Source organism: Scyliorhinus torazame, chromosome 1 (genome assembly GCF_047496885.1).
Source record: "Scyliorhinus torazame isolate Kashiwa2021f chromosome 1, sScyTor2.1, whole genome shotgun sequence".
Lineage (NCBI taxonomy): Eukaryota > Metazoa > Chordata > Chondrichthyes > Carcharhiniformes > Scyliorhinidae > Scyliorhinus > Scyliorhinus torazame.
This window is the reverse complement of record NC_092707.1, coordinates 176,677,250-176,703,824: the sequence shown is the minus strand read 5'-3', so window position 1 is coordinate 176,703,824 and position 26,575 is coordinate 176,677,250. Positions and strand designations below refer to the sequence as shown.

At 44.1% G+C, this 26,575-nt stretch overlaps 1 protein-coding gene across 2 annotated transcripts; it reads right to left on the bottom strand.

Moving 5' to 3' along the window:
• Positions 1 to 125: 125 nt before the first annotated feature.
• On the bottom strand, positions 126 to 21,725 carry LOC140417668 (zinc finger and BTB domain-containing protein 8A-like). 2 transcript variants are annotated; one of them, XM_072501224.1, is made up of 4 exons: positions 21,604 to 21,725; positions 8,971 to 9,935; positions 8,300 to 8,478; positions 126 to 2,708 (listed from the first exon to the last, which is right to left on the bottom strand). In XM_072501224.1, exons 2-4 carry the CDS (start codon positions 9,902 to 9,904, stop codon positions 2,346 to 2,348), a joined length of 1,476 nt encoding a protein of 491 aa, XP_072357325.1. In that variant the 5' UTR covers positions 9,905 to 9,935; positions 21,604 to 21,725; the 3' UTR covers positions 126 to 2,345. The 2 variants fall into 2 exon arrangements, with proteins under 2 accessions (XP_072357325.1, XP_072357326.1); XM_072501225.1 differs by having other exon boundaries at positions 8,300 to 8,475.
• Between the last annotated feature and the right edge of the window lie 4,850 nt (positions 21,726 to 26,575).

Here is a 26,575-nt window from a genome sequence, read left to right as displayed (position 1 = left end):
GAGGATTAAGGAAAGCGGCACTAAAATAAATTTGAATGAGGTTTACTCTAAAATGTTTCCCTGTCCACTTGCTGGTTTAAAAGTGTCATCTCCAAAGTACAGAAAATTTCCAGTGACTGAAACAGTTTGTGAAAAGTGTTCCATTTTATTTCATTTCTGGTATTTACAGTTGTATTATTTCCTGGTCCACAAAGTACAAAGAAAATCATTTGGGACTTACAACTTGGACATGATTTGAAAACACTGTTGTTCTTAAGCTAATATAATACATTACAAGTCTCAGCTATTAAACTCATACGTATGTAACCATTTAAAACATATCACCCACTCGATCCATACCTTAATTAAATAATCAGTCCCACAACCGAACCTTACTTTTAATTCTGAAGATTTAAATTCAGAACAAAGTACAGTCACACAGAGTAATAAACCATTTTGTAGTGGAGCAAGCTTATCAATGCTTTTAAAATCGAACGTGCCAAACATTTATAAAATACATTTTTTTAAATTCCATTCATTTCAATAGTATACAACTATTCTGGATCGGTCTTATTTAAAAATTTGGACCGTGACATTTTAACCCATGATCATTTAGAAGCAAATCCTGTGTCTTCCTTTTCACACACCTCTGTGACTGGTTCCTCTTGGCACGAAGGCTATTTAATAAATTATACAAAACATATAACCCAGTGCCTACTGGTCGTGGAAGGCAGCCAGTGAGTCAGTAGACACTGCACACTGGTGCTCAAAGTGTCACCTGAACCTGCACCAGAATTGAAAGGTTAGGCATGAGACCACTTCTAGCAATCTTCTACATCTGGGAGGTGGCAGAAAAACTGATAATACCTTGATAACCTTGGATCATGAAGAGGAATTGAGGGTAGTGGTAATAAATCAGTCAATAACGATCTTTGTAGAATGAGTTACTGATTAAGAAGGCAAACCTAGTTTAACCTTGTTAGGCAGCACGGTAGCATTGTGGATAGCCCAATTGCTTCACAGCTCCAGGGTCCCAGGTTCGATTCCGGCTTGGGTCACAGTCTGTGCGGAGTCTGCACATCCTCCCCGTGTCTGCGTGGGTTTCCTCCGGGTGCTCCGGTTTCCTCCCACAGTCCAAAGATGTGCAGGTTAGGTGGATTGGCCATGATAAATTGCCCTTAGTGTCCAAAATTGCCCTTAGTGTTGGGTGGGGTTATTGGGTTATGGGGATAGGGTGGAGGTGTTGACCTTGGGTAGGGTGCTCTTTCCAAGAGCCGGTGCAGACTCGATGGGCCGAATGGCCTCCTTCTGCACTGTAAATTCTATGATCTAAAGGTGCTGCATTGTTGTTATGTGTGTGAATACTATAATTCTGAATTCCAAGGAGTCCAAAAACCAAGGACATTTTGTAAAGTTCCATATATCTTAACGTGATCAATGAGCCCAAGAGATTGAAGGATCTGTACTTGCAACAAACGAAGGAGTAAAAATAGCTAATGACATGGGATGCTAATCCTCTACACTTCAAATTACCAGAAAACAAATAATATGGTTTCAAAGTGAACCTTTGGCAGACTATGCTGACAAAGGTTGATTTGGCAACAGTGATAAGCAAATCAAAATGGGTTTTATTTTTACTCCTGCTTTTGAAATGATTGATCAGAGAGAGAGATTTTGATAGACAAACAAATCAGGGCTGCCTGCAGCACCACTAAACTAGTTGGAATTAATTTGATAGTAATATGTTCCACATATTTTTTCATTTCAGGACAAGCCAAAATATGGGCTTTGTATTTGGCCATGTCAGGCGATTGACACAATTCAAAAGCAACAAATGCTGGCCTTGCCAATGGTGCTCACATTCCATGAATAAAAAAGAATTAAAAAAAATACAATTGCAGGACCACTTGGGAGTACAAAATGTTGATGCTGAATAATTCCAGCCTATATACAATACTATACAAGACAGTTCACCAAACAAACTGAACATCTGGTAGTGAAATATTTGTTCAATATCACAGCATGAAAGAAACCCAGAGATTTATTCAGATCAAATCCTGAGGATCCATTTTCTCTTTAACAAACAAAACTTGGCCAAGAGGCTCTCCACTGTAGAACTGAGTGCCTTGTAATTAAAAAATGTATGTTCATCATAAAACACTAAAATAATTGAAGTTTCAAAACTGTAACTGGACATTTTATATAAGAATTAAGCCCACACCACTGGTACAGGAATGAGAAACAACAATCACAATTGTTGCCTTTAAAATTTTAAGAGGCAAACAAATGTAGAGATTGCTGGAACGTGACTCAAGATCACCTCTTCCTTCTTTTAAAAAAAGTTTGTCTTAAGATAGATATGTTATTCAGTCACTGTTCTCAATTTTCTCATAAATTTGGGCTTTTTCATCTGCATCGTCTAGGATTTCTTGTACTGCATGAACTTCGTTGTTTTCTGGACCTTCTCCTCCTGAGCTCAAGACCTCAGTGTCTCCATCTGGTTCCGTTGATATCCATCCAGATTCTTTGTCACTTTCCTGAAATTCCAAATCCTGGTCCGGCTGTGCATCCAGATCAATAGGCTCATCATCATGACCAGAGTTCATCAGACATGCACAGTTATTGCACAGCCCGTAGCACTTGCCGTCATGTTGCACAATTTTAGCTGCAAGTCCAGTGAATGGCTTTCTGCAGACTTTGCAGATAACAAGCTTTCCAGATTTGTGGATCTGGGAAAAGTTCAAACAAAAGATGAACACGAATGAAACTAAAGCTATACCGAATATCAGGGATTGGTCAAGATATCCACCTAGTAGCAGAATAACTAGAGGACACTGATTTAAGGTCATTTGCAAATGAAGCTGAGGCAGAATGAGGAAACATTTTTTTAATGTTGTTGTGATCAGGGTCGTGGAAGGACATTTGAAATTAATTTTGCAAAAGAAACTGAATAAATACTTGAAGGGACTAAAATGTGACCTGTGCAGAAAGAGCAGGGAAGCAAGATGACATTGATATCGTTGCCAAAGAGCCAGCACTGGCACAATGGATTGAATGGCCACTTTGGTGCTGTTATCATTCTATGAGTCGATTGTTCATAACTTCAGTTCCATTGGGATATCTTCTGGGGAAGGTAGGACCTGTACATGAAGGACGGATTGCACCTAAACTGGAGGGGCACCAATATCCTGGGTGGGAGGTTTGCTAGAGCTCTTCGGGAGGGTTTAAACTAGTTTGGCAAGGGGATGGGAACAAGAGCTATGGATCAGAGGATAGGGTAGCTGTCGAACAGGCAGAAATAGTATGCAGCAAATCTGTGAGGAAGGATAGACAGTTGATAGGGCAAAGTTGCACTCAGTGGAATGGATTAAAGTGTGTCTGTTTCAATGCAAGGAGTGTCAGGAATAAGGTAGATGAACTTAAGAGCATGGATCAGTACTTGGATCTACGATGTTGTGGCCATTACGGAGACATGGATTTCACAGGGGCAAGAATGGTTGTTAGATGTTCCGAGGTTTAGATGTTTTCAGAAGAATAGGGAGGGAGGTAAAAGAGGAGGGGGAGCGGCACTGTTAATTAGGGAGTGCACCACAGCTGCAGAAAAGGAGGTAGTTGAGGAGGGTTTGTCTACTGAGTCAGTATGGGTGGAAGTCAGAAACAAGAAAGGAACAGTCACTCTATTGGGAGTTTTCTATAGATCCCCCAATAGCAGCAGAGAGATAGAGGAACAGATTGGGCGGCAGATCTTGGAAAAGTGCAGAAGTAACAGAGTTGTTGTCATGGGTGACTTCAATTTCCCTAATATTGACTGGAACCTCCTTAGTGCAAATGGTTTGGATGGAGCAGATTTAGTCAGGTGTGTACAGGAAGGATTCCTGACTCAATATGTAGATAGGCCGACTACGGGGGAGGCCATATTGGACTTTCTGCTCGGCAAAGAACCAGGCCAGGTGACAGATGTCTCGGTGGGAGTGCATTTCGGTGACAGTGACAACAACTCCTTGACCTTTACCATAGTCATGGAGAGGGATAGGAACAGACAGTATGGGAAGGTATTTAATTGGAGGAGGGGAAATTATACTGCTATTAGACAGGAGCTGAGGAATATAAAGTGGGAACAATTGTTCTTGGGGAAATGCACAACAGTAATGTGGGGGTTGTTTAAGGAGCACTTGCTGCGAGTGCTGGATAGTTTTGTCCCCCTGAGACAAGGAAGAAATGGTAAGGTGAAGGAGCCTTGGATGACAAGAGAAGTGGAGCTTCTAGTCAAGAGGAAGAAGGAAGCTTATGTAAGGTTGAGGAAGCAAGGATCTGACTCGGCTCTAGAGGGTTACAAGGTAGCCAGGAAGGAACTCAAAAATGGACTGAGGACAGCTAGAAGGGGGCAAGAAAACGCCCTGGCGGGAAGGATTAGGGAAAACCCCAAGGCGTTCTACACTTATGTGAGAAATAAGAGGATGAACAGAGTGAGAGTAGGGTCGATCAGGGATAGTGGAGGGAACTTGTGCCTAGGTCTGAGGAGATTGGGGAGGCACTAAATGAATATTTTGCTTCAGTAGTCACTAGAGAGAGGGACCTTATTGCTCATGAGAACAGTGTGAACCAGGTTAATAGACTCGAACAGGTTGATATTAAGAAGGAGGATGTGCTGGAAATTTTGAAAAGCATCAGGATAGATAAGTCCCTTGGGCCTGACGTGATATACCCAAGGTTACTACGGGAAATGAAGGACGAGATTGCTGCGCCGTTGGTGATGATCTTTGCGTCCTCACTCTCCACTGGAGTAGTACCAGATGGTTGGAGGGAGGCGAATGTTGTTCCCCTGTTCAAGAAAGGGAATAGGGAAATTCCTGGGCATTACAGACCCATCAGTCATACGTCTGTGGTGAGCAAAATATTGGAAAGGATTCTGAGAGATAGGATTTATGATTATTTAGAAAAACATAGTTTGATTAAAGATAATCAGCATGGCTTTGTGAGGGGCAGGTCATGCCTCACAAGCCTCATTGAATTCTTTGAGGATGCGACGAGACACATTGATGAAGGTCGGGCAGTGGATGTGGTGTACATTGATTTCAGCAAGGCATTTGATAAGGTTCCCCATGGTAGGATCATTCAGAAAGTTAGGGGGCATGGGATACAGGGAAATTTGGCTGTCTTGATACAGAATTGGCATGCTGAAAGAAGACAGCGAGTGGTAGTGGATGGAAAGTATTTCGCCTGGAGGTCGGTGACCAGTGGTGTCCCGCAAGGATCTGTTCTGGGACCTCTGCTCTTTGTGGTTTTTATAAATGACTTGGATGAGGAAGTGGAAAGGTGGGTTCGTAAGTTTGACGATAACACGAAGGTTGGGGGAGTTGTAGATAGTGTTGAGGGTTGTTGCAGGTTACAACAGGACATTGACAGGATGCAGAGCTGGGCTGAGAAGTGGCAGATGGAGTTCAACCTTGATAAATGTGAAGTGATTCATTTTGGAAGGTCGAATTTGAATGCTGAATACAGGGTTAAAGGCAGGATTCTTGGAAGTGTGGAGGAACAGAGGGATCTTGGGGTCCACGTACATAGATCCCTCAAAGTTGCCGCCCAGGTTGATAGGATTGTTAAGAAGGCGTATGGTGTGTTGGCTTTCATTAACATTGAGTTTAAGAGCCGCAAGGTTTTGCTACAGCTTTATAAAACCCTAGTTAGACCACACTTGGAATATTGTGTCCAGTTCTGGTCACCTCATTATAGGAAGGATGTGGATGCTTTGGAGAGGGTACAGAGGAGATTTACCAGGATGCTGCCTGTATTGGAGGGCATGTCTTATGAAGAAAGGTTGTGGGAGCTGGGGCTTTTCTCACTGGAGCGAAGAAGGCAGAGAGGCGACTTGATAGAGGTGTACAAGGTGATGAGAGGCATGGATAGAGTGGATAGCCAGAGACGTTTCCCCAGGGTGGAAATGGCCGTCACGAGGGGACATAATTTTAAGGTGATTGGAGGAAGGGTATCGGGGAGATGTCAGAGGTAGGTTCTTTACACAGAGAGTGGTGGATGTGTGGAATGCACTGCCAGCAGAGGTGGTGGAGTCAGAGTCATTAGGGACATTTAAGCGACTCTTAGACAGGCACATGGACAGCAGTAAATTGAAGGGGTGTAGGTTAGGTTGATCTTAGATTAGGATAAATGGTCGGCACAACATCGTGGGCTGAAGGGCCTGTACTGTTCTATGTTCTATGTTATGTTCATTGCACAATTGTAACAAAGTGATGTGTTTCTGAGAAAATGTGGAAAGTCAATGAGCGATGGATGTAAACACTGCCCACTGATCATATTAAGTACTCATCAGTAATGCAATACTAAGATTTTTTTTCTAATCAACAAGCTAGTCTTCAAGTTCAATTCCACCTCTGCTAAATGGAAGTGGCTCTACTGTATAGAGCAGCAGCTTTGAAACACAATGCAAGGGGGTGAATATTAGCAGAGTTCTATCAGATTTAGTAGCTTTGAGTTAATTATAAATTGTCTGTAATCAAAGGAACGTATAATGAATTTACTATAGTCTGTCATTTTGTATGGATATATAAAGTTAAGCAGCGGTCCGGTTAACTCCGTTGACTAGAATGTGATTTATAATAACACAGGTTTGATTCCTGTTCCAGTTGAGGGAGATTTGGGACTGCCTCTTCTCTCTGCCCTTGGAATTGGAAGGCAATGGCAAACCACCACTGACAAAAACAGCCAAGAAAACAGTTCATGATGAAGCATCAGCAGAGAATGAGCCAAGGGCAGAACACACATGAATGAATGAATCGTGTGAAGTCAGGCTTTTTTAAATTAAGAAATAAGAATGAAAATCCAACGTCATGAAAAGGGTCACAGGAGTGAGGGTCATAGTAGCTTCTTCACATTAAATTTGGGTTGTAAAATCCTGTACATGAGAGGAAGAAGATGAAAGGAGGTAAAGCAGGATGCTCCGTTTTGCCGGCGCCCGGGATTTTCCCGACGGCGTGGGGCTGCCCCACAATGGGAAACCCCATTGACCCGCCGGCGTAACGGTCGCCGGCGTGATGAGACAGAAATGTGGCGCGGTGGGGCGGAGCATCCCGCCCAAGGAGTTTCACAATTCAGTGCCTGATTGCAACCAAGTGATCATTCTGGTACTGATCAGTAATACTTCTCCCCATTTCAGCTTTTCTTGAATTCATTTTTACGGGATGTGGGCTTCACTGGCCAGACCAGCATTTTTATTGCATCCCCTAGTTGTCCCTGAGAAGGTGTTGGCGAGGTGCCTTCTTGAACCGCTGCAGTCCCTGGGTTGTAAATACACCCGCAGTGCTGTTCGGAAGGGAGTTCCAGGAATTTGACCCATGACAGTGAAAGAGCAGCGATATATTTCCAAGTCAGGGTGGTGAGTGACTTGGAAGAGAACTTCCATGCGGTGGTGTTCTCAGGTATCTGCTGCTCATGTCCTCCATGATGATCGCGGTTGTGGGTTTGGAAGGTGCTCCCTAAAGGAACTTTGGTGAGTTTCTACAGTGCATCTTATAGATGGTACATACGGCTGCCACTGTTCGCTGGTGGTGGTGGAGGGAGTGAATATTTACGGAAAGGGTAGCAATTAAGTGGGCCAATTTGTCTTGGATGGTGTTGAGCTTCTGGAGTGTTATTGGAGCTTCATTCATCCAGGAAAGTGAAGAATATTCCATCATATTCCTGACTTGTGCCTGTAGATGGTGGGAAGACTTTGAGGGGTCAGGTGAGTTACTCGCTGCAGGATTCCTAGCCTTTGACCTGCTCTGGTAGCCACAGTATTAATGTGACTAGTCCAGTTAAGTTTCTGACCAATGGTAACCCCCGGATGTTGATTGTGGGGGATTCAGTGACGGTAATGCCACGGAATTAGTGATAGTTAGATCCTCTCTTATTGGAGATGGTTATTGCCTGGCACTTGTGTGGCGCGAATGTTACTTGCCACTTTTCAGCCCAAGCCTAGATATTGTCCAGGTCTTGCTACATTTGGACATGGGCTGCTTCATTATCTGAGGAGTCGCAACTGGTGCTGAACATTGTGAAGTCATCAGTGAACATCCCCACTTCTGACCTTATGATGAGAGGAAGGGCATTGATGAACTAACTGAAAATGGCTTGGCCTAGGACACCATCCTGAGGAACTCCTGCAATGATGTCCTGGAGCTGAGGTGATTGACCTCCAACCAGCACACCCATCTACCTTTGTGCCAGGTTTTATACAACCAGCGGAAACTTGCTGTTTATGCTATTGTACAAAAGAGATTGGCCCTACAGAAGTTATAGGAATTCAAGGTGATTTCACACTCACAGTTAGAACATGGCTACGGAGATGCTCAAGTCGTGTGAATCTCTTCCCACAGGAGTCGCAAGGATAAGGACGCTCCCCCGTGTGTGATCGAAGATGCCGCTTCAGGTCAGATTTCCGCTTCACTGTATGCGTACAGAAGGGGCACTTAAATCTCATTTTTGGTAACATATTGCAGTCTCCTTAGAAAAAATGCAAATGTTTACAATTATACAAAAATTAACATATTAACCAGGTGAGAGAATGCAAATGTAAAGCTTATATTTTTAAAAAGCTGGTAAGCAGCATTTAAGTTGTTGATAATCTTGGAATAAGGAAAATGTCTTAATGCTACATTTAAAACTGTACTCTCAATCTAATCTTTTGCACTTTTTGAATTCATACACAAAAAGAGACAATACATAGCATCTTACCTGTTTTTCCTGTATATCTGAAATTTACAATTAGACATCAATTAAAATAAGCAGAAGGACCTTTCAACTGACTGAACTATTAAAATACCTACACACAGCCAGAACTTACACAGAATTGATCTCATATGTGGGGTTTACTGTCTTCAGATAATAAAGGAAATAGATAAAGCAGCTTTACACAAGGAGACAAAAATACATTATAACACCCTAGAACTGTAACCTCCACTCCATTCCCACACGAAGGACATGCAGCGCTTTTACCTGCACCTTCTCCACTCCAGTCGCCCACAACTTCCAGAATTGTAGGCATTGGAGGATACCAGTCTTCAGCCTTTCGACCTCTACCTCGAGATGGCTGCCGTATTGAGTCACCATTTCTTCGTGGCAAAGGCCAGTCTCTGGGCAAAACATCTGGCTCATGCCTGAACTGATAACTCACATGAGGGCCACTCAGTTCAGAATCCAGCGTCCTCTTCTCCTCGGCTTGGGAAACGGTGTCTATGTTTCCAGACGCTCTTGCATTCACACCAGAACCGCACAGACTACTGACTTTGAAAACGGAGAGTTCAGGGATTTCCTGATGCACTCGATTATTAACAAGAGAGTTTGTCAGCTGATCTCTGGGAGAATGTTGAAGGTTGGCGACTGGCTGGTGAAAGTTAAAGTTTCTCCAGGAGTGCCCAACAATGCCCCCCAGATCTGTGTTTTTCTGAACATGACCAGAGCTAGTTTCCAGATTTCGGCTGCTGGTATACAGTGATGATAGATCCCCACACTTAGTCTCACCATTACTGGAATAATTGAAGTATCTCTCTTTCTCACTGATGTCCAGGGATGATTTGATGAAGCTTTTGCAGACACTGATCACATCAGTCATTTGCAGGTAGCTGGCAGCCGACATCACTTCAATCACATTTTGGCTCGTGAGGGATAGCCTCCCTGAATATATGAAATCCAAAATAACCATAAAGGCATCAGCAGAAAAGACGTCAAAAGTGGCTACGGTGGGCTGTCCCACATCCTGTGCATTATGCAGGAGAAGCATTCTAAAGTAGCCGCTGCTGGCAAATAAAACATTACGATGACCCTTGAACACTCTTCCCTCCACAATGATGCTGCAGTCACAAAACATTTCTTGTTTGCGCTGCTCATTTAACTGTTGAAGCAAACGGGCTTGGTGAGAGGAGATCTCCATTTTGAGAGCAGTCTGCAGTGACCTTGGCCTGCTGTGGACATGAAGAACATCATTTTATTAAGGATAGAATTAAGTCCCAATCCATTCCAAGTAACATCCTTAAAAAAATCCATATTAGGTAATAAGGAAGAGCGATTTGCACCACAGTTTGTTCTGCTGCAAAGAGGAGGAGTAAAAGGTGTGGGAATGCAATAGTTACAGGGGATTCAATTGCAAGGGGAATAGATAGGCGTTTCTGTGGTCCCAAACGAGACCTCAGGATGGTGTTTTGCCACCCTGGTGCTAGGGTCAAGAATGTCTCGGACCAGTTACAGGACATTCTGGAGGGGGAGGGTGAACAACCTGTGGTCGTGGTGCATATTGGTACAAACGAAATAGATGAAAAAAGGGATGAGGTCCTAAAAGCACAATATAGGAAGTTAAGAAGAAGGTTGAGAAATCAGACCCCAAAAGGTAGTGATCCCAGGATTACTACTAGTGCTGCGTGCTAGTCAGAGTAGAAATAGCAGGATATGTCGGATGAATACATGATTGAAGAGATGGTGTGAGGGGGAGGGTTTCAGATTCCTGGAGCATTGGGACCTGTTCGGACGTCCTTGGGATGGTACTTGTCAGAGTGTTGGAGGATAGGGATGGGGACCTGTATAAGGATTCAGATCAGGGGGAATCAAGAACAAGAGAAAAAGACAGCAAGGAGAATAAGAAAGGTAATAGACAGAAGAATCAAGGGCCTGGATCAGATAATGACACTGTAAAAAAAAAAAAAAGTAGGGTCGGGACAACAAGGAATGTTGAAAGGACTAGCCCAAGTTTTGTACCTGAATGCTCGGAGCGTTCAAAATAAAATGGATGAATTAGTTGCGCAGATAGATGTAAAGGAGTATGATATAGTTGGGATTACAGGAACATGGCTCCAAGGTGACCAAGGATGGGAACTAAACTTTGAGGGATATTCAGTTTTTAGGAAGGACAGACAGAAAGGAAAAGGTGGTGGAGTTGCATTGTTGATTAAAGAAAATATTGAGGAAAGATATTAGCACAATATGGACTCTGTATGGGTCAAGTTAAGAAACACCAAGGGACAAAAAATATTCGTAGGAGTGGTATACAGATCGCTAAACTGCAGTGGGAATGTTGGGGATAGCATTAGACAGGAAATCAGAGATGCATACGATGCATGTGAATGCTAAGGAGCTGGTCATTGACTTCAGGAAGCGAAGTATCGTACACACCCCTATGCATCAATGGTGCCGAGGTGGAGATGGTTGGCAGCTTGAAATTCCTGGGTGTGAACATCACCAACAATCTGTCCTGGTCCACCCACACCGGACGCTACGACCAGGAAAGCACAACAGCACCTATACTTCCTCAGGAAGCTAAGAAAATTCAACACATTGACTACACCAATTTTTACAGTTGCGCCATAGAAAGCATCCTATCTGGCTGCATCCCAGCTTAGTATGGCAACTGCTCAGCCCAAGATCGTAAGAAACAACAGAGAGTCGTGAACACAGCCCAGTCCTTCACACGAGCCTGCCTCCCATCCATTGACTCCGTCTACACCTCCCGCTGCCTTGGGAAAGCGGGCAGCATAATCAAAGACCCCTCCCACCTGGGTTATTCGCTCTTCCAACCTCTCCTATGGGGCAGGAGATACAAAAGTCTGAGAACACACACCAACAGATTCAAAAACAGTTTCTTCTCCGCTGTTACCAGACTACTGAATGACCCGCTTATGGACTGAACTGATCTCTCCACGCACCTTCTCTACTGAGTGGCATTACACTCTGTATGCTTCATCCAATGTGTATGTATTTACTTTGTGTATTTATCGTATGTCCTATATTTTTCATGTATGGAACGATCTGTCTGGACGGTATACAGAACAATAATTTTCACTGTACCTCGGTACACTTGACAATTAATCCAAACCCAAATATCTATGATTGTGGGTGACTTTAATCTATATATAGATTTGGTGAGTCAAATTAATTACGGTACAAAAGAGGAATTTCTGGAGTGAATACGGGATGGTTTTCTGGACCAATACATTGAGGAACCGACAAGAGAACAGGCCTTCTTGGACTGGATGTTCTGCAATGAGAATGGATTAGTTGGCAACCTAGTTGCGAAAGAACTCTTGGGGATGAGTGACCATAATATGATATAATTCTTTATCAGGATGGAAAGTGAGGTAGTTGATTCTGAGACCAGGGTCCTGAATCTCAATAAAGGTAACTGTGACGGTATGAGGATTGAGTGGCTATGATGACTGAGAAACATTATTGAAAGGACAGGGGACAGGCAATGGCAGGCATTCAAGGAACAAATAGGCGAACTCCAAAAGTTCTTTATTTCTGTTTGACGGAAGAGTAAAAAGGGAACTGTGACCAAACCATGGCAGACAGCGGAATTAGAGATAGTATTTGATTCAAAGAAGAGGCATACAAATTAGCAAGAAAAAGCAATAGACCCGAAGATTGGAAAAAATTTCAATTCAGCAAAGTCAGACCAAGGGATTGATCATGAAGGGGAAAATACAATATGAAAGTAAGCTAGCAGGGAACATAAAAACTGACTGTAAAAGTTTCTATAGGTATGTAAAGAGAAAAAGATCGATAAAAACGAATGTAGGGCCCTTAGTCAGAAATGGGGGAATTCATAACGGGGAACAAAGAAATGGCTGAGGAACTAAATTCATACTTTGCTTCTGTCTTTAAAGAGGAAGACATGAATAATGTAGCGGAAGTTCTGAGAAACACAAGTTTAAGTGAGGAGCTGAAGAAAATTAGTATTAGTAGAGAAATGGTTTTCGGGAAATTAATAGGATTGAAGGCGGATAAATCGCCAGGTCCTGATAATCTTCACCAGACTGCACTTATGGTAGTGGCCCTAGAAACATTAGATCCAATGGTGGTCATTTTCCAAAATTCTTTAGACTATGAAATGGTTCCTACAGATTGGAGGGTAGCTAATATACCCCACTATTCAAAAAAGGGAGGTAGAGAGAAAAACAGGGAACTATAGACCAGTGAGCCTAAAGTCAGTAGTAGGGGAGTTTCTAGATTCCTTATCAAGGATTTCATAGCACAGTATTTGGAAAGTGTAATGATCAGACAAAGTCAGCATGGATTTTCTGAAAAGGGAAATCATGTTTGACAAATCTACTCAAATTCTTTGAAGATGTGACTAGTAGAATGGACATGGAGAAACTGGTGGATGTGGTTTATTTAGACTTTTAGAAGGCTTTCAACAAGGTCTCACATAGCAGATTATTATGTAAAGTTAAAGTGCACAGGATTACAGGTAGTGTCTTCAGATGGATAGAAATCTGGGTAGCAGACAGGAAGCAAAAGTTGAAATGGTTATTTTTTTGATTGGGAGGCAGTGACTAGTCGGGTACCACAGGGATCTGTGCTAGGACCTCAACTGTTCAAATTACATATTAATGATTTGGATGAGGGAACAAAATGTTTTATCTCCAAATTTGCAGATGATACAAAATTGAGTGGATGGGTGAGCTGTGAGGAGGATGCAAAGATGCTTCAGCAGGATTTGGACAGGCTGAGTGAGTGGGCATATGCATGACAGATGCAGTATAATGTGGATAAAGGTGAGGTTATCTGCTTCGGTAGCAAGAATAGGAAGGCAGATTATTATTTGATTGGGTGTAAATTGAGAGAGGTGGATACTCAGCGAGACCTTGGTGTCCTTGTGCATCAGTCACTGAAAGTAAGCACGCAGGTACAGCAGGCAGTAAAGAAGGCAAATGGTATGTTGGCCTTCATAACAAGAGGATTTGAGTATAGGAATAGGGATGTTTTACTGCAATTGTATAGGGCATTGGTGAGGCCACATCTGGAGTATTGTGTGCAGTTTGGGTGTCCTTATCTGGAGGAAGTATGTTCTTGCAATAGAGGGAGTACAGCGAAGATTTACCAGGCTGCTTCCTGGGATGCAGAACTGTCATATGAGGAGAGACTAAGTCGGTTGGGATTATATTCATTTAGAAGAGTGAGAGGGGATCTCATAGAAACTTATAAAATAGACAGGGTAGATTCTGAAAGAATGTTTAGATGGTGGGGGGAGTCCAGAACTAGGGTTCATAGTTTGAGGATAAGGGGTAAAGAATTTGGGACTGAGATGAGGAGAAATTTCTTCACCCAGAGAGTGGTGAATTTGTGGAATTCCCGACCACAAAAAATAGTTGAGGCCAAAACATTTATGTAATTTCAAGAAGGAATTGGATATAGCTCTTGGATCAGGGTATTGAACTTGATGATCAGCCATGATCATAATGAATGGCAGAGCCGATTTGAAGGGCCGAATGGCCTCCTCCTGCTTCTATTTACTATGTATGAGTCCATGTAGTTGTGGGGTGTTTTTATGGAGACAATAGAGGTGCACGATGAGGTTCTTGCAATAGAGAGAGCACTGTCCTGGTGGGAGCCCGCCTCCATACGATCGAGTTCCTGCTGCATGGCCTGTCTTGATGGGAGTTACGAGAGGGAACAGGAGAGGAGTGCTGCTGAACCCAGTCTCTGCTGAACCCAGTCTCTGAGGGAAGGTGGTGGAGATGTTCCCAGCTGAGTTCGAGAATTTGGTGTCAAATTTCGGGAATCTCAATCTGGAGGCTGGGCAAATTAAATTTGATTGAGCACATCTAATCCTGTCTTCGAGGCCTGAGGTTGGTATGGCCTTCCAACCACTGGTCCTGTGTTGTCCTGTTCCGGATGTCGATCAGGAGGGATTGGCCAAACCATTCAAGTGATTTCCGCCCCCCCCCAAGCCATGCCTAAATTGTTAACCACCTGGGTTCCGGTGAGATGGTATGGTGGAAGTAATGTGTCCCATGCTTCAATCGTTGGAAGCCTAGAGAGATCCTGAAGAATGGTCATTGATCTTGATCCTGCCTCTTCCTTGAATTTGGTTTTCTTTGTGCATCATGAAGAAGTCGTTATCCTGAGGACTGCCTTGCATTTCTTTTGTCTTTTCTTGGTTTACATAATTTTTAAAAATTAAGTTATGGGATGTGGGCCTCGCTGGTTAGGCCAGCATTTATTGCCCATCCGTAGTTGCCCTTCAGAGGGTGGTGGTTAGTTGCCTTCCTGAACCGCTGCAGTCCTTGAGGTGTAGGTACACCCACTGTGCTGTTAGGGAGGGAGTTCCAAGATGTTGCCCCAGCGACAGTGAAGGAGCGGCGATATATTTCCAAGTCAGGGTGGTGAGTGACTTGGAGGGGAACCTCCAGGTGGTGGGGTTCCCAGCTATCTGCTGCTCTTGTCCTTCCAGATGGTAGTGGTCGTGGGTTTGGAAGGTGTTGTCTAGGGAACCTTGGTGAGTTACTGCTGTGCATCTTGTAGATGATACACATGGCTGCCATTGTTCGTCGGGAGTGGAGGGAACAATCAAGCGGGCAGCTTTGTCCTGGATGGTGTTGAGCTTCTTGAGTGTTGTTGGAGCTGCACTCATCCAGCCAAGTGGAGAGTATTCCATTGCACTCCTTACTTGTGTCTTGTAGAGGGTGGACAGGCTTTGGGGGGTCAGGATGCGAGTTACTCGCCGTAAGATTCCTAGCTTTTGATCAGCCCTGGTAGCCACAGTATTAATATAGCTAGTCCAGTTCAGTTTCTGATCTATGGTAATCCCCAGATGTTGTATGTGGGGGTTTCAGTGATGGTAATGCCATTGAATGTCCAGGGCGGTGGTACACGGTAGCAGTGGGTAGCACTGCTAAATCACAGCTCCAGGGTCCCAGGTTCGATTTCCAGCTTGGGTTACTGTCTGTGTGGAGTCTGCACGTTCTCCCTGTGTCTGCGTGGGTTTCCTCCGTGTGCTCCGGTTTCCTCCCACAAGTCCCGAAAGACGTGCTGCTAGGTGAATTGGACATTCTGAATTCTCCCTCTGTGTACCCGAACAGGCGCCGGAATGTGGCGACTAGGGGCTTTTCACAGTAACTTAATTGCAGTGTTAATGTAAGCCTACTTGTGACAATAAAGATTATTATTATTTTGTAGGAAGAGATGGTCACTGCCTGGCACTTGTGTGGCGCGAATGTAACTTGCCCAAGCCTGGATACTCTCCAGGTCTTGCTGCATTTGAACACGGACTGTTTCATTACCTGCGCAGTCGCAAATGGTGAACATCGTGCAAGCATCAGTGAACATCCCCATTTCTGACCTTATGATGGAAGGGAGGTGATGAAGCAGCTGAACATCGTTAAACTATGTCCCAAGAATTCTTGGTCAGTGTCTTGGCATGATAAGAATCGAGTTAGAATGTTTAAATCCTCCCTTGTTCATGGTGATTGGAAGGAGTTGGGGTGGGGTCCTGCCTTTAGTGACGCAGTTGGATTTTAGGGGGCTCCCGACCTGACAGTGCGGCGGGCATCGACGGATGATGGCTGCCAATGAAAATGTTGGTCTGGCTGGAAATCTTGGCTCAGAGGTATAAGTCGTTGAGGCCCAATTCCAAGAGTTGTGGGGTGTTTTCATGGAGACAGTGGAGGTGCACGAGGAGGTTCTTGCAAGACAGCACTGTCTCTGGCGAGAGCCTGCCTCCATCTCGGTTGTTATCCTGGACTTTGCTCCCTGTTGATCATGTTGTTGTCTGCTCGATGTTATCAATTTTTTCTGTTTACAGGGAAGTAAATAATGTGGGTGTGATGGGCTGTACCATTGAATATCCTGATTTGTCAAGTTTATATCATGTTAAGCCAAAATGTTGAATGTGAGATTTGTGCAGTTTTTAATCTTTACCCTCAATGTATTCGGGCCTTGTATTGAATGACAAACCCTGTGGTTGAGGGAAGGGAGTGCTTTTTGATGTGTGTATCCCCCCCCCCCCCCCCCCCCCGCCGTCTCGCTTAGATGGAAGATGAGTGGAGCCGGAGCTGGGTGAAGGGTTGGAGTTAGTAGTGGTGATTTGTCCATGCTGTGATCTCAGAATGTCCCCCCAGTTAGAGCTAACCAGTTTGGGGCTTTTTTTCATTCTTTTTCTTGGAGAGCATCCGTGCTTTTTTTCTTTTTGTGTCCAGGCAGACTGCATGTTATCCTGACGATGACTGTGTTCCATTTGACTCTTCCATGGGGTTGAATGAGTCTTTTCTTCTGATATGGGTCTCCCTCTCTGGCAGTTTCCGTGTTGTTGGGGCTTCACTGAAGGCGAGGGTAGCCTTGAGTATCCTTTTTAATGACGCTAGTTCCCATGATCCGGCTGGCTGTCCCCTCCTCAATGTGGGCGGGGGGGGGGGTTCTTCTTCTTTTCTTCTCTTCTCCCATCTGGGTGGGTGTGGTCATAGAATCATAGAATTTACAGTGCAGAAGGAGGCCATTCTGTCCATTGAGTCTGCAGCAGCCCCTAGAAAGAGCACCCTACTTAAGCTCATGCCTCCACCCTATCCCCATAACCCAATAACTCCACCCAGCCTTTTGGACACTAAAGGGGCAATTTATCATGGCCAATCCACCTAACCTGCACATCTTTGGACAATGGGAGCAAACCAGAGCACCCAGAGGAAACCCAAGCAGACACTGGGAGAAAGTGCAAACTCCACACAGATGGTGACCCAAGGCAGGATTTGAACACGGATCCCTGAAGCTGTGAGACATCAGTGCTAACCACTGTGCCACCGTGCTGCCCCGAGCTAAAAGCTAGATTAATTAAAAAATAAAAATAAATTTTAATTAAAAAATAAACTTAATACATAACACTACAATTTCTTATTTTATACATTGCATATTCATCTATGAACAAAGAGGCATATTATATCAGTAAACATTCTAAGTTTGTCTAACAACATAGAGATGCAGAAATTGGTTTAAAACTGAAGTTGAGTTTGAGTGTTCAGTAGTGAGGGAGAACAAGGAGAGGTAAATGAAGATGGCAACATCAGCACAAGGGGAGGAGCTGATTGTTGGACAGCTAGTGAACATTTTGTTTAAACTCTTAAGATTGTTTCTGTTCAGTTAGTTTAATAATGCCAGTCGGGGAACACTTGTGTTGACAGCCTTCTATCTACGGGACAGGGTGGACCCGCAGCAAATAACCCGTTTAGATGGAGAGTCTTAGATGGAGTGCCTCTTTGATGATTGTGATTGTGGACTCTGAAGCATCGCACCAGGTCTCTGATGATCTTACTCTCCATCTCGCTGCTGTCACCACCGGTTTATCCTCGATGCTGGTCTCATGTTATTTGCTCTCACTGCTCCTTTATCCTCCCTACTGATCTGTCGATCGCTGCTCTCACGTCTCTTTTATGCTTCCTGCTTGGTCTCGGTGACATTTAGGGAACAGGTTCTGGTACAGATTTGGCGTGATGGGAGGCCCCTGGATGTCACGGAGGGGGTGTTGGAATGGACCGGCTTTTTCCTCCAGGGTGCCCGCGATGTGGGTGTTTTGACGGTCCTTCTACCTCGGGGCTGGGTCCCCCATTGGTTAGGGTCAATTTCTATGTCCTTTCTTGTAGGGTAGGGGAGGAGTGCCCTGTCCTGATTAGGACTGGGTTGGTGCAACCTCAGTGGGGTGTAACGGTTGGGGCTGCGTGGATGTTCCTGGGGTCAGGTTATAATAATATGATTCTTTGAAACGATGCTAGGCGAGGCCAGGCCCGGTGCCATGGTCGGTATCCTGTTGTGGTTGGGTCTGGGAGCCAGGTTCGCAATGATTTTGGGACAGACCCAGCGTGTGCCAGAGTAATCGTTCCTTTTCTTTCTCCCTCAGGGTTAGGAGGTCCCAGTGTGGTTTAGTTGGCAGTCTCTCATCCATTTTGGAGTTCCTCGGGTGGTAGCTCAGGTAGTCGTGTTATCCAAGTGATTATTTCTGATAGTTCTTGCTCTTTCTCTTTATCCTTTTTCTTCCTTCTGAGAGACCCCGGAGATGTGGCTTCTGCTGTGCCCTTCACTTTTTACCTGATTTTCTTCCGAGCTACTTGTGGTGTTGCTAAGATGGCGGGTCTTGAGACTGTGGTTAATTGAGTGGGCCTATCTGATAAGTTGTCTTATGGAAGCCCTATGCCTTTTTCCTGAGTGGTCCTGGCCTCTAGAGCGGGTTCCCTAGTGCTGGGGGAGTTGGGCACCCAGGGCACCTGCCCTTTTTACGGGTGGGGAGGTTCCCCTGATGTGGGGTTCCCCCTTTTCAGCTGGAATCTGATGATACCCTTCCTAACCTTGGGCTTCCTGGCTATCCTGGTGTCCCAATAGGGATGTTGGTCCAGTGGCCTGTTCCTCTTTTGGGTCTGGGACACGGTGGATGGGGTTTGATAGCTCGGGTCTTTGCCCCTTACTTTTAATTTTCTATGGGAGATCCTGGCTGTGAGGCCTGAGATTTCCTTGGGCTTGTGGTACCTGGTCCTCTTCTTGTAATTAGATTATTGTCTGCTCTGTCCTGGGCCTGGAAGGGAGTTGGATTGCATTGTGGGTATCAGTTTTCCCTTAGCTCTGGGATTCTTGGTGGTGTCCTCTGTTATTTTCCTTTGAAGCTATGGGTATGATGTAAATCTGCGCTGTTGTCTGTAGCCTGCTTTGATGCAGTAGGATCTTGTATCCGTGGAGGGAACCCGTTGGAGATTTTGTCCCCAACTCAACCATTCCTATTTGTTCCAATGCTACAATGACTTCTATTGTGTGCTGTACCTGCTTGCATTGATAATTGTAAAAACTTTAAAACTTCAATAAAAATACATTTTTTTAAAATCATGAGGCCTTTTGAAGGAGAAACTGTTTCCTCTGGCAACAGAACACCATTAACCAAAGGTTATAGCTTTAAAATAATTGTCAAAACTATAAGGGAAAGGAGCATATATTTGTCCACAGAGGGCTTTTAAGATCTGGAACACCCTACTTTAAAGTATGGGGAAGCAGATTTCACAGAAACTTTCAAATGGAAATTGGGATATATACTTGAAGAGGACTAATTTGCAGGGCTATGGGGAAAAGACTGGGGTGTGGTTAAATTGGTTAGTTCTCCCAAAGACCTAATACAGACACAATGGACTTTCGGCCTCCGTCTTTGCTGCATGATTCTAAGCATCTATATTTCTATCCTGGAGCCTATCCCAAATTTCTCCATTCCTTGAAGATGGATAGTGACAAAGTTTGACAAACGTTTCCTCTGTACCATCTACAAAATCCAACTTATTATCTTCATTGTGATTAATTCCAATCCACATTTATAGGGGGAACTGATTAACGTATCACACTGTAGTTACGCTCTTGCCACTTTTACAGTGCTGGATTGCCCAAGTTTAGCATTTCCCCACCTGCAGTAGAGAAACTACAATTCTCCATCAACTTTACTTCTCTGTTTACCAAATTACGATAAGTTTCAATAGCTAATAACGTGCAAAATGAAAAAGTCCTGGGAAATAGACCTTCAATTCAGTTACACAATCTGGTGGATAGTCAGAGGCTTTTTCCCAGGGTAGAGGGGTCAATTACTAGGAGGCATAGGTTTAAGGTGCGAGGGGCAAGGTTTAGAGGAGATGTACGAGGCATGTTTTTTTACACAGAGGGTAGTGGGTGCCTGGAACTCGCTGCCGAAGGAGGTGGTGGAAGCAGGGACGATAGTGACGTTTAAGGGGCATCTTGACAAATACATGAATAGGATGGGAATAGAGGGATACGGACCCCGGAAGTGTAGAAGATTTTAGTTTAGTCGGGCAGCATGGTCGGCACGGGCTTGGAGGGCTGAAGGGCCGGTTCCTGTGCTATACTTTTCTTTTGTTTGTTCTATCCTCTGTCCTCCAAACTCGCTTCAGGCGATCTTAAATCCTTCTATGCAACATCACACATATATATATTTTAAAATAGGTAGCCCCGTCCTCCCAAGATATTTAAAAATAAAGCATACACTTTAAAAGCAATGAAATCGATTGTTAGCTTTAGGTAAACCAGCATATTTCCCTATTCGTCTCAACTCAGTTTTTGTGAACTGGGCTCAGGTTCCCAGCTCCCATCTGATTTGAAAGCAGCTCAGGGGCAGGACTGCCTTTGCTGGGATGCCCCGCCACACACAAACAGCCTACACATTAACCACAATCACTTGAGGAGCACTTGGAGTGACTGGTGCCCTGAAAGCCGTGATTGCTCAATGCGGGGAATGCAGTTTTTAAAAAAATGTTCCTATCCCAAAATACAATCTACCCCAAAACGAAGTAAAAACAAAACGCACAGCTCCAATTGCAAATGTGGCGGGGAGCCCAAACTCATTGCGCGCGCAGCGTCGCGCTGAGAACCCGCCCGGTTTCTGCATCCGATTGTAATTGGTCGGTTCAGGTGCCAATCAAGCAACAGCCAGACAATGGATGACAATAACTCGGAACGCCCGGATCCAGCCCGCCGGCTCAGAGCGCGCGCAGCCCGGATTAACCGCCCGCGCTCGAGACTAACTGCCGCCTCCTCAGCGCTGCTTGGCACCAACCGCCCGCCCGGGACCATCCGCTCGCCCGCAACCATCCACCCGCCTCCGCCCGTGCTTGAAACGAGGCCAGCCCCAAACCAAAACGCCCGTTGACTGAAACACCCCCCCCCCCCTCTTCCCCCACCCCCGGAGTCACCGCGGCGGTGGCAACGGACCCCTCTGCACGGGAGCCGCCGATGGGGGTGACTGATGGAGACGACCCGGGGGCTGTTTTCCCCTGAATGTTTCTCAATGAATCCCGAGCAGAAAGCTCCCCCACCCTCCCCGAACCCTTTCCTTACCCACGACCGACGCTGCACTCCGCCCGGTCCGACCCGGACGTGCTTTTTAACGCCCGGATTTACACCCGGAGGCACTTAAAGGCGAAATACAACACGAACCATTCAAATGCAATTTTCAGTCCGATTCAGTGATTGTACTTGTTCTGGCCGCTTTTGAGTTTCTTGGCAATGTCGAGGTTATAATATTTTTTTAAAGGGTTAATCTTGAAAACGGTAGCCAGCCGCTATTTTGCATTGGTCTGCGGACTTTCCAGGTTGGTTTTACATTGCAGGAGTAACGGCTGTTAGAGCTGGATAGTTGGCATTTTATAGCTATTTCAGAGGACATTATCCTTCATGCACATATATCCAGTGGGGCTATTAACAAAAAAGACTACAAACCTAAGCACAAAGCTGAAAAAGACTTGGGGTCTTCAGCTCCCTGGTGTAACGCCCAACGAAGGTAGTTCAGGAGAGCATATTACAATAAATCGTTCACAAATTGTGGACTATTTGTATTCGGTTTCAAACTTCAGGAATACAGGACCAGGATGGTATTGAATAATGCTCGAAACAAAGTAAATTTAATACATTAACATTGCAGGATTTTAAGACAAGGTTAGGTTTTTCAACCTTTCTTAAAATCTATATGGACAACGTGTATTCTATTCCTTTAATTGATTGATTTGATTTATTGTCACATGTACCGAAGTAGTGAAAAGTATTTTTCTGCAGCCAAGGGGGAACGTACACAGTACGTACATCGTAGACAAAAGAATAATCAACAGAGAACATTGACAAATGGTACATCGACAAAACAGTGATTGGATACAGGGGTGAAACAAAGCATATAGATGAGCAAGAGCAGCATAGGGCGTCGTGAATAGTGTTCTTACAAGGAACACATCAGTCCGAGGGGGAGCTGTTGAGTCTTGTAGCTGTGGGGAAGAAGCTGTTCTTTTGTCTGCGTGTGCGGGTCTTCAGATTTATTAATCAACTTTCTCTTACTTCAAAAATCCATCAGTTAGGTCATGTCTTTAATAAATCCATTCTTTAATTAATTCAACCCTTTTTTGTGCCTGTTGATTGTATTCCCAATTATCGTTTCTAAAACTATGACTGTTATAGTGTCATGTGAGAGTACCCTTTAAGAAATGGGTGTTTAAGAAATGGAGCTGCTCATGTTACTGGAGTGATGTCAGAGTGTGGGTGGAGCTAAGCTCTACTGCTTTTTTAGTTTCAGTTTGAGAAAGCTTGGGTGTGTGTGTTTTTCAGTGAGCTGAATCTGAAGTTAAAAGTGAGCTGCACTGCTGTTGATCTCTGCCATCCAAAAACTATGGATCATTTGGTGAATTCAGAAGAAGTATAAATGTTTTCAGTCTTGAATGTAAACCCTGATGTGCTGTTTGGAGGTTTGTTAAGTCTTTTGGATGTTAAAAGAATAGCATACAGATTACTTAGCGTTGTATTCTTTTTTGGGGGCGTGTATTTGATTTACTGGTTGCTAAGATGTTCACTGCTTGTTTTAGAAAGGTTAACTTGATTTCATAGAATAAACGTTTTGTTTTAAAAACCACTGGTCCATTTTCTGCTCTACCATACCTGTAGAGTGAGCCGTGTGCTCCCCATACAACAATCTATTAAAAGTTGTGGGTCAGGTGAACTCCATGATACACTTTGGGATTCTCTAAACCCTGACCATAATAGTAAGTACTGGCCAGTCAGAGTGTGCTTGCACCCTCTTTCCACTCCATCCTCTAGCACAGGGTTTTCCACTGCGTGATACATCCAAGAGTTCCACAGGAGTCCAGCCTGATGTATAAAATTTGAACAGTGCTATGAAGGTACCTGTCTAATCAGAAGGTGGTTTCTCTCTGCATTGGCTGCTGATAGGCTCATTAGTGATTAAGACAAGCTGGAATCCGCAGGAAAGTCTGTCCTCCAAGGTCGGTGAAGCAGGAGGGGCAAGGGCCATGGATCAAGGAAGAGAGAATGTGTGTGAGAGAGAGGGAGGTGTGTTAGTGTGTGTGTAAGAGGTCTGCAAGAGAGGTGGAAATTTGTATGTATCTGAAATGAGAATCCAGCTCTCCAGCAGCACTCCTAACACTCAACAAATTTGTGAGCAGAAGCATCACTCCATGAACCATGACAAAAAGATAAGACTTAAGTACTTTGTTGAGTAAGATAACTTAAATTATAATAACTGGAAAAGATATAAAAAATACTTTCTTAAATTAGTTTTTGTACATAATGCACAGAAACATCTCAACATAATATTTCTCAGGGGTTCGATCAGTATTCTTTGAAGTCGAAAGGGTTGTGTGGCTCAAAAAAGTTGGGAATCCCTGCTCTAACAGTTCTCCCATATTTGTAGAAAATTGGAAGATTATGGTCAAACCTTCTGCTTTCTCTACCTCCACTTTCCTTTGCAATCTGGGATGGTAGCCATTCAGACCAGACAACTTACCCACATTTCACCCATCAATTTTCAATCCATCCATTACCTGTGCCACTTGCACTTCTACCAATATTTTGTCAGCATCTTAGGAAACACCAATACAAAAATGCATTTTATTCTAGCATTGCCCTGTGCCTCATTGCACACATCCCTTTCTATGCCCATAATGGGACTCACTTCACCTATACATTCATACCTGCTTACTATTTACATATTTAGGTTCTGTGCTACCTTGTATGCAATCCTTTGATCCCATTCAGCCCTGACAGTTCATCCCAGTCTGGTTCCTCGAACCAGACTGGGATGAACTGTCAGGGCTGAATGGGATCAAAGCATTGCATACATGGTAGCGCAGTGGTTAGCACTGTCGCTTCGCAGCAGCAAGGATCTGGGTTCGATTCCTGGCTTGGGTCACTGTGCGGAGTCTGCAAGTTCTCTCCGTGTCTGCGTGGGTTTCCTCCGGGCGCTCTGGTTTCCTCCCACAAGTCCCGAAACATGTGCTTCACTATACCCGAACAGGCACCGGAGTGAGGCGACTAGGGGATTTTCACAGTAACTTCATTGCAGTGTTAATGTAAGCCTACTCTTTGCCAGTCTTATTTTACTCTCCATTACCCCTCAGCTTTTTGTATTTGGCCAACTTCTCACTTGGATTTGGAATTTGTTCATTGTCAAGTACTGAGGTCCTTAAGTCTCCCATTTCTAGTTCCTTTCTCTAGTATCATCCAACACAGTTTATTATGAGCCTTGTTGCTCATTTCTACTTCTATATGCTGGTGCCCATCCCTCTGCTAATTTAGACTTGCCCCAACCAAATGAACCTCCCCATGAGGACATTGGACGCAGTGCAACCCATCCCTTTTGAATAAGTGCCTCCAGCCCCAGAACTAGTCCCAATGCCTCCAGTATCTGAAGCCCTCCCGCTTTATCTTATCTTCCTATTTCTATTATTGCTAACGCTTTGCACTGGGTTACTCCAGAGAGTTACGACCTTTTAGGTCTTAATTTATCTTCCACCTTAGCTCCCGAAAGTATGACCATAGGACCTCAATAGAACATTGAACATACAGTGCAGAAGGAGGCCCTTCGGCCCATCGCGTCTGCACCGACCCACTTAAGCCTTTATTTCCACCCTATCCCTGTAACCCAATAACCCCTACTAACCTTTTTGGTCACTAAGGGCAATTTACCATGGCCAATCCATCTAACCTGCATGTCTTTGGACTGTGGGAGGAAACTGGAGCATCCGGAGGAAACCCACGCAGACACGGGGAGAACATGCAGACTCTGCACAGACAGTGACCCAGCCGGGAATTGAACCTGGGATTCTTTATGTAATTACGTCCCCTCTTTATGTAATTGCTATCGAAGTGTACCACAACCTCTGGCTCACACCCTTCCCCCTACAGAATATTCTCTACCCTTTCTAATGATATCCTTTACTCTGGCACTAGGGAGGCAAAACAACATGTGGGGAATGACAGTTACAAAGATGTCTGTCCTTCCAACTGTGGAATCTCATTTAATGACAGTATTTCACCTCTTTGCTAGTCCTTCCTGTGCAGTACTGGTATTATCCACTTGAATTCAAGTTGTAAGCCTTCAAATTTACTACATCCAATATATAATCTCTCATTTACCATATTTCTTTGGAAATTTATGTTCACTCCATCCCTGAGAAAGCAACCGTACCATTGTCCTTAAAATAGTACTTCCTATGATACTTTAAATTATTGTTGACTCTCAAATTATGTATCACCATGATAGCTTTAGCTTAATCTATAATCAGTGATTTTGCCATGGCTTTTCCAGTGATCTTGTTGTACTATTCTTCATATCCAGGACATTTTGCAAGCCTTTGACAGTATTTGCACCACACAATTTTAGTTCCCATCATATGCCCTTGCACCAGAACTATGTTCACAGCTAACCATGTTCCATTAAATCACATTATCGCTGCAATTGATATTTCAAATTGCTGTCTTGTTAAATTATGGGCTCTCAGGTTTCTGTCCTATCTTCATATCAATGATATATCGATCATATCTTCCACATTTCACCCAGAGTGTAAGATGTGGGCATGGTTCTTAATTGAATATTTTGCATATTTTCCAAAAAAGAAAGGGACAATGGGGGCATTACAATTGAGAAGATGGAGTGTGCAATATTGGAGAGGATAAACATAATGAAAGAGAAAATATTTAGTTTAGCGTCTTGGAAAGTAGATAAATATCCGGGCCCAGGTGAAATCCATCCCAGGCTGTTTAGATAAGCAAGGGAGAAAATAGTGAAGGCTCCGACCATTTTCCAATGCTCTCTAGCTTGCTGGAAAATTGAAGGACTGCTAACATTGTACCATTGTACAAGGGAGAAAGAGATGGTCCACGTAATTACTGCCCAGTAAACCTAAACTCAGTGGTGGGGAAATCATGGGACAAAAACCAAGGGACCATATTAATCATTGTTAAGATAGTGTCCAAGGATCTTAGAATCACAGAATCTTTACAGTGTAGGAGGCCATTCGGCCCATTGAGT

What these genes read in the sequence shown, in the direction of transcription:
- LOC140417668 (XM_072501224.1), bottom strand. Translation starts at nt 9,904, where the DNA reads ATGGAGATCTCCTCTCACCAAGCCCGTTTGCTTCAACAGTTAAATGAG. An exon ending in CTGGAGTGGAGAAGGTGCAG is followed by an intron (nt 8,479 to 8,970) that starts GTAAAAGCGCTG and finishes ATTTTTTCTAAG; the next exon opens with GAGACTGCAATATGTTACCA. An exon ending in TCCGTAGCCATGTTCTAACT is followed by an intron (nt 2,709 to 8,299) that starts GTGAGTGTGAAA and finishes AACTTTTCCCAG; the next exon opens with ATCCACAAATCTGGAAAGCT.